The 8,708-nt window shown below is 39.5% G+C and overlaps 1 protein-coding gene across 1 annotated transcript in view; it reads left to right on the top strand.

Moving 5' to 3' along the window:
* The first annotated feature begins 523 nt into the window (after positions 1–523).
* Positions 524–8,708, top strand: part of LOC139752148 (uncharacterized) — a 65,795-nt gene continuing 57,610 nt past the window's right edge. The window contains exons 1-7 of the mRNA XM_071668081.1: positions 524–605; positions 2,513–2,637; positions 2,726–2,827; positions 3,757–3,794; positions 4,791–4,949; positions 7,226–7,339; positions 8,065–8,155. Of these exons, the coding sequence (XP_071524182.1) occupies positions 524–605; positions 2,513–2,637; positions 2,726–2,827; positions 3,757–3,794; positions 4,791–4,949; positions 7,226–7,339; positions 8,065–8,155 (711 nt within the window). The remainder of the gene's footprint in view (positions 606–2,512; positions 2,638–2,725; positions 2,828–3,756; positions 3,795–4,790; positions 4,950–7,225; positions 7,340–8,064; positions 8,156–8,708) is intronic.

Raw genomic sequence — 8,708 nt, 5'->3', positions numbered from 1 at the left:
ATATATATATATATATATATATATATATATATATATATATATATATATATATATATATATATATATATATATGTATATATATATATATATATATATATATATATATATATATATATATATATATATATATATATATATATATATATGTATATATATATATATATATATATATATATATATATATATATATATATATATATATATATATCTAAGGTGCGAGTTGATTATTTCCATTATTCAGAATGCATTTGGAATTATCCATATACATTAGATGCTGTCACCATTGTGATCAGAGACCTTGTGTATGATGTAGTTTATATTTCACTTAACCCTACATCATATACGTATATAACAACATTACATATGATGTTTGGACAGATGTCAAGATGGTACGATTGTCTAGAGTTCTAATGTCAGCAAAACCTTATTCTTACAATGAAGGTTGATGATAAGGACAACGTAGATAAACGAAAAGTTCTCTATCAAAGGTTACTTTGTTATCAACAGGTGACTGATGGCAGAGATGACGTCAGTTGTGAGACTACTGCTGATCATTCTCGCTGCTCCTCTTTTCCAAGCCATCGTTCGGTTACCACGCTCTACAGGTTTGTCGAGATATACATCTGAACGAGATTATCTTTTTTCGTTGTACTTGACTTGTCATACGTTTTGGTCAGAGCCATGCGGGTCTGAGTAGAGTTCCACAGCATATAAAGAGCAGTAGTAGTCACTAAGTCTCTCTTTTCCCTTATGTTTATTCAATTTATTTTGCACACGTATACACACAAATACCCACTCGCACAAAGCTCATGGACTAGATAGTACCTCAAAATTCGTGTTCATATACAAATATAAAATCGTTCTTGCTTGAAATGTCCTTTAGTGAAGGAAATATTCCAGTGTAAATATAAGTTATGGAAATATATCTCTGAGCCACAGACCAGCATCACGTACGAAGATGACTAACACAAGTTCCCTTGTCAGGAAAGAGCTTGGAATAAGTCAAAAAATATCTTGTATGAATGTTCTTTTATGCATTTCTATGAGAAAGGGAACAACATCAAACACAAAAGATTGGATTAGTTTATGTTTTCTATGAAAGTCAGAAGATTTGTGAAACTGAAGGTTAGACATGCTGGTTGAGGTCACAGAAAGCTTGCTTGAATGATGTGACAACAATAAGGCTGGAAAATAACTTTGTCAGGCAAGCCAGGCAAGGGTAGCAACTGGAGTACCTCAAGGCTCAGGTTGGGGCCGCTGTGCCTTCTATTATACGTTGGTATATAGTAGGTCAGACGACGTATAATCATACCAGAATATGTTTGGTGATAATGCTATAACTATGTGGGATGTGCAGAGTAACAGTGATTGTAGAACACAGTAGAGGGCCTTTAATGAAATGTTGCAGGACTTGCATAAAGAGCTTAAGAAAAGTAACCCATGAAAATGCAAAGTCGTGAAAATGGGAAGGGCTAACACAGACTAGAATGCGGGAACCTTACTGAGTGGAACAAATTTCATGCATCGTAATATGAAAGAATCGTGTAGTTATTATAATGCCGAACTTGCTATCAGAGTGTGATATTTCAAGGATCATTAAGAAGGCAAGTCATATTTTGTTCAAAGTCAAAATTGCCTTCACTTGTATGGACAATGAGATGTCCAGGAAGATATGTTTACTGTACACTGGACCTGAGCTGGGATCTGGAGCCTCAGTCTGGTCACCTCACCTGAGGAATCTCCTAAGCCATTGAGAACGGTCTAAAGGACTGCAGGAAGAATGATACACACCTGAGCGACATAAACAATGGAGAGAGGAGGGAAGCCCTTGTTCTAACCTCTTTACAAGAAAGAAGGGTAAGAGTATATGGTAACATTATTAATACTTAATGGTTCTTTAAACTAGTGGACGAAACGAGATGGCAGAAGGAGAGAATATGTACAGTGATTTGAATTAGCATTTCTTCAGCAAGAATTGGTTAATTATGAAAATATATTTGATGAAGAGTCGGAAATGAGAGACTGGGACCCACGAGAATACAACTCCCTCCCATTATTCATAGATAGGCAATAAAACAAATGCACACGCTCCGTGATGCATGTTATTTTTCTTTTTTTCTGTGTGTGTGTGTGTGTGTGTGTGTGTGTGTGTGTGTGTGTGTGTGCGTGTGTGTGTGTGTGTGTGTGTGTGTGTGTGTGTGTGTGTGTACAGTATGAATATATAATCATGTTAGGTAATGTACTGTGTGTGTATGTGTGTGTGTGTGTGTGTGTGTGTGTGTGTACAGTATGAGCATATAATCATGTTAGGTATGGTACTGTGTGTGTGTGTGTGTGTGTGTGTGTGTGTGTGTGTGTGTGTGTGTGTGTGTGTGTGTACAGTATGAACCTTAAGGGACGGGACAACACGAGTGCGAAACTCTTTCCTCGTAACACACAAATAGTGATCATACAAACACATACGTATATATCTTTATTCATTCTTATTCTTTATGTTCTCTTTTTTTCTCAGCTAATCATCCAAGGCGAACACAGACTTGGAAGGCGATTGAAGCTGTTCTGGAGAGGCTGTCACAACCCCGTTGTTCCGTCATCATATTAACGACCCGTAATATATCAGCAATCTCTGTCTCTGAGGTAGGACACATCAAGGGATGTCATTACTGTTTCTTCCTCTGAACTTGGTGACATATGTTTGATGATACATAAATTCCTCTCAAACCAGATGGGTCCGCTCCTGGCCCCCTGGGGTGCAGCCATGTTCGAGGCCCAGGATGCTGACCTGACGCAGGCACAGTCTTCCCGGTTGCTTGATGATGTCCGGCGAGTAAGTAGGTGTTGCGCACGTAACTCTGAGACATCTTATCTTCCACTATCACAAATACCTTCGAAAGCCACATTGGTTTGTTATTTGCGTTCTTTTGTATTTTCAAACTACTAATCAGGAAAGCAAGTCATTTGCACACAACTGCTGCGGTGAGCAATTAAATTTTGCATTATTTCTGAGCAAAGTGCATACCTCTAAGATATCTATTAAGGAAATAGGATGATATCTCAGTATTCATGAGACAAATGAATCCTTCTCAGATTACAAAGGTAGATGAGTAGATTTTACGTTACGACTGAGACAACTGTGAGTTCCTATGCTACTCGGTTGGTCACTCACAACACTCCTTATGCTGTTATGCCATTGTCACTTTACTCACAATAGGTGAAAGCTACTCATCATGGGTGAAGCGCACGTACTATTCACACATATGCTACAACTGAAGATTTACAATTCCTAAGCTAACAGTTAAGACGTCAACTCATACTGATTATTTGGGTAGATAGTTCCTGAAGATAAATCTCATTGGCCATTTAGTACAGTTAGTGACTCTCTCAATAATGCTGAAACAAGTTGGCACCTCACATGAACACTGAGTTTATCTACATCTCCTCCCACGTTGACGTCAACAGCTTCGTCAGTTGTCATGGTGTATGATGGTGGTGGTGGTGAGCGACGACCCAGCCTTCCTGGCCATGTTCACTACATGGGCTTCACACAGCGGTGTCATGGCGAGATCGGCGAGGCTCCTAGCCGTCACCCGCCTGACCCTCCAAGAGTTACAGAACCTCCAAAAGACGTTCTCTATGATGAATGCCATGGTCCTCACTGTGGATGACACAACGGAATCTGTGAGGTATTCCTCTGGCTATAGCGACTTGAAAACATGAAAGCAATTAATTTTCCTGAAACAGTTGTTCATCTGACAGAATCTAGATGAGATTAATGATCGCAAGAGAATACCTTTGTATGATTCTCTCTCGCCACAGGTGTGGTATATTCATACACCTACCATACAGCCCACAAGGATCCAAAGCATTGCGGATTGCCTCCTGGACGCCCTATCTGGGCCTGTGTCTCAACACACACCTTCCGCTCTTCCCTGATAAATTTTCCCAGTAAGTTGCACAGGTTCTCGTCCTTCCCAGAACTGTTTTGGTTTCTGCAATTCCTAAAACTAGAGAGCTACTGCTGGTGTTATTCTTTAAAGAAAAAAGTCGATATCTTAGCCTTAAATAAGTAATTTAGGATAATGAATATACATATGATTTCCAGTATAATGAATATGAAAGAATCTGGATGAACTGTGCTGTGCCTACGGAATTTGTTTGGGAGCAATGCAGTAAATGAGTGTATGTAGATGTATGATAAAACTATATAAAGTAGACTGGAAGAACATGCAGGAGCTTCCCTAATTTCTTATAGTATATCTATTTTTGATACTCCCGATAGTGCATGAATTTACTTCATCTTCGTTAAGCTAATCAGTTGATGTAGAAATGTTTCCTCAAGTCTCTTGCCTCAGTGGCTATTATGACATTCTGCTTACGAATCTCTTCTACTTCAAAGACCTGTTCTGTGTTAACATCTCTGTGCCATCCTGAAAGTCTACAGTTGGTAATGATGTCTCGCTTTCTCTTTCCCTACCATGTTGGCGGCTCACTGGCTTTTCTCTTCTCATTATGTATTCTCCTCAGGCCAGGCACCATTATTGTGTCATTTCTTTGGACCTTCTCAAGCAGGTCTCTGTGACCACTCAAATACGCGTGCCTTATTCTCTTGTTTGGTTTATGTGTATGGAAGTGTTTGTGTGTGTGTGTGTGTGTGTGTGTGTGTGTGTGTGTGTGTGTGTTTGTGTGTGTGTGTGTGTGTGTGTGTGTGTTTGACTGTTTGTCTGTCTGTCTATCTGTCTGTGCTTCGGTGTGTAATCAACATGAGAATCATTTACGAACTCACTTTGTAGGTTTCCTCAGCGTCCGCCTCTGCTTGTGACAACGGAAGTTTTTCCAACACAAAGAGCTGTGATGGTGGTTGACCCCGAGTCTCCTGGAGGAGAGAGGCTCACCTTCATAGGGCCTATGGCCAACGTGATCGACTACATATCAAGAAGGATGAATTTTACGTAAGTACTCGACACTCTGGGAGGCCTCAGTGTTGTATGTCTGGAATGGAAGAAGAGGAAAATGGAAATAAGAATATGATTCTTATACTGAAAGAGATGAGAAGCTACTCCTTAACATTAGTTTAAATTAAGTTGAATTATAAATTCCAAAACCAATGATAAGTAGTCAACGCTTTTAGCAATACAAGGAAAATAGCAATTGATTGAATTTGCCAGGTAAGCCTGCTAGTGTACAATCCTCCAAGTTCAAAAAAAAGATGAATCTTATTTCAGACCAAATGGAAGAGTAAATCCGATTTAGCAAGAGGTCGAAAGGCTACCCATGCAGAGCTGTGGTAAAACTCCCGGAGACCTCAGTTGTAGGGAAATAGACGGGGACACAATAGTCACCCATGCGGGACACATCACTCATGCGGTTGGAAAGCCATAGAGGTTTAAGTTCCTAAAATGGCGAGTAGAAAAATTTGTAACAACTTGCAGCAAACATTATTGGCATTAAAGGCGCACTGGGACCTATGCTTGGAAAGGTGGTAATATCGTGCCTTCATAACGTCGACCTAAGTTAGAATAAAGTGAGAAGGAAACTGTGAGACCCCTCTTTAAGGACGTAGAGTGAGAGTTTGAAATCCAAAACGTGAAATCTTGGTTCTATATAGTGAGAAACAACGGGAAGAAATAATAGAGAAAATGCTTTACTAGTTATGAGAAAACCAAGAAAACATAAAAGTACAATGTGAAGAGTTACAAGTCATGTTGCATTCAAGAGAAGACAAGAAAGCCCCAAGTTAGTACATATGACAAGAAGGATAACACAAATGTGCGACGAGTGTAACTTATCAATATGTCAGAAGAAAACACTAAATACTTCACAAATATATAAATGACCTTATCAGTAGAGACTACAAGATGATAATTCTAAGGTCATAGGGAGAAGGTATTGATACAGTGTTATGGAGCTGAGTACAAATTCCCTGAGTATTCATTTTCTTTCTCTTAACCCTAATAAAATCATCATTACCAGTAATGGAAAGTGATATTTATCAAGAAATATTGAGATATTTCCTATGAGAGCGAGATGACTCACTGAGGAGGTACAGTACACCGGAAGAAAGCGGATGAAGCAGATGGCACTTGTTTCCCAAGACTGCGTGGACATCTGATCACAAATGATGATTAGAATCTCCTCCAGTGACTTCATTATCAGAGAAGAATGGAAGAGAACTGAATCAATACCAGTAATCTAAAGGGTAACAAAGATGTAAACTGTAATACTACTGAACCAAACTTGCTAACAAGCGGTTCCTGTAGGATATCAGAAGAAAGAAAACCATCGTGAGAGAGATAAAACACGATAGGAAAAGCCATTATGAGAGTGATAGAACACTATATGAAATAAACGTTTTCGGAAACTTTGTTTTTTTGTACATCTTATATATTTTACGTTTGTCATTTTGCTGGACGTCAGAGGGCCAACATATTTAAAGGTAAAAAAGCATGAGTCTGTTCAGCTTTAGATTTCTCCTGTGCAATCTAAACAGCTTCGAGGACTGTCTGCTACAAAAGAGAGCTTGAACCACTAAGCACAGCAGCTCTGTACATACCTCAAAGTAACTTTATTCCAAGGGGCAGCCTCTTATGACCCTTAACAAAAGGTAAAAGAACCGTAATGTTTTTTGTTATCCCAGGACATACGGACGTGGCACGAACGATGGTTTCTCGAAGGGTGGTTTCCTCCAAGTTAGCACAAGGGTCAAGTGATGCAGAGCTTCTTGGACAACGAGCATTGCATGAGGCGTCATTTCTCAAAGATATTTCATTGATTTAAGTGAAGGTCATCGTCGTCTTTGTCTCATCTTATTTTCTTTAGCCATTTTCCTTAATTAATGCAGTGCACAGTCTGCTTTCTTTTATAAAGTAAGTTTGTGCAGTAGTTGATTGGTTGCCAGTTTTCTGCAGCTGTGTAATTTTACTTGTGTAGTAATTCACGTGTCAGCCAAGTGTGGATTCTGACCTGCCATGTGATGGGTATGAACCATCGCTTTACCAGTATCATGAATGTCATCATGGTTCAGGCTCCTTACCTGCCTTTAATCTATTCTTTTACAGAACATGAAAATTAGACTCAGGAATCACTGGTCTCCACATGCAGGTTAACAGATACTTGCCTGACTGAAACATACTGTCTGTTTCACAGTTGCTACATATGCTGTATCCGTTGTGTCCTTGAAGTGATTATGAATTTGAGATTGAGAAGCACTCCCTATGTTGTCAATTAGTTGTATAAAGAAAGTGAAATTATGTTTAGCACTTAATCCACTTAATGAAAAGTTTGACTACAAGCTGGATGTTTATCAGAATGAGATGACTCCGAAAGTAGATGACTCCAGTGTGTAACGATAAGAGCTGCGTACAGTCCAAGGCGGCTTTTGAGTGAGACTGGTTAACTCGCATTCCTTCTGGTGACCCGGCTATAACATTCTAGTAATATTACTTATAGAAAACGTTTCTTGTCCTGTTTCAGGAACAGATAAGAAACAGTGTGTTTTGAGTTCAACAGAAAGATTTATTTCCCTTAAGTTTCTTTGGTCATATATAGAGAACAGTTAAATTCTTCCGAATTATGAAAGTCTGCGGTGTCCTAGGTCACATAAACATAATCAACACAATTCTCTTAATGTGTCCTAGGTGGTATGAGCAGAACAATTGAGTCTTCCTGAATCTTCCTAGGTCATATAAACAAAATAATAAAATTCCTTTAAGATTCGCAGGTTTATACAAACAGAATAATAAAATTCCCTTTAAGAATCTAAGGTCGTGTAAATTAGATTCTCTTAAAGTTCCTTAGGCCATAGAAGGAAACTGTCGGAGGCTACTTCTGTTACCAGGTCTTATACCACCAAGGTACGATATCCTCATCACTTCGTGGGGGTAGCCATGGTACAAGTACACTCTGGAATGCATGTATAAATTTTTGTATGTGAAATCGTAAATAAATCTCAGTTATCATCACCAGCGGGATAAGCAAGCCATGATGGAGAGATTATGAGCTTGTATCAAGTCTGTAAATGCATGAAGATAATCTTTTTGATTGAAAAACTTTCTTTTCCTTCACCAGATACACCTACGTGAGGTCTCCAGACAGGGAATGGGGCATAAAAAAGGCCGACGGGTCCTGGTCTGGTATGGTGGGCATGGTGACCAGGGAGGTAAGTGTTGCTGAGCACCAAGCAGGACCACGGGTCATGATCTGGTATGGTAGGCATAGTGACAGGGAGGTGTGTATCATGGGGCAACAAACCTAATGAGGGCTCACAACTGGATACGCTATGGTGAACGTGTTGACAGATGTCGCTCGGCACCAACAAGACAACTGACCTCAGGCCAACATGGTTGATATAATGAGAGCAAAGTCTAAACTCCACTGGAGCTTATGTAGCATCAAAGTGGTTGTGGACAACTGCTCCTAGTCTGGCATAATAGATATGATGGAAGGAAGCGTAAGTGGTAACGATCAGCCAGAACATCGTCAGCTACCGGTCGAACGCAGTGAGCAGGATGACAGGAGAGGAAGTTTAGTGAGTTAAGGAATCAGCACAGCAGGTGTTGTTGGTATGGTGATGAGAGAATTAAGACACGAAGGCATCAATCAGAGTTATGGATCCTGGAGCAGCATGAAGTGTACGATGTGAGATGATTATGTTCCAGTACAGTAAAGAGTAATTGGCCTCTTTTCTGAAGGTCTAGTGTGATGATCAAGTT

Source organism: Panulirus ornatus, chromosome 2, assembly GCF_036320965.1.
Source record: "Panulirus ornatus isolate Po-2019 chromosome 2, ASM3632096v1, whole genome shotgun sequence".
Classification (NCBI taxonomy): Eukaryota; Metazoa; Arthropoda; class Malacostraca; order Decapoda; family Palinuridae; genus Panulirus; species Panulirus ornatus.
Note: the sequence above shows the minus strand (reverse complement) of the source record. Positions and strands in the feature narration are given on the sequence as shown.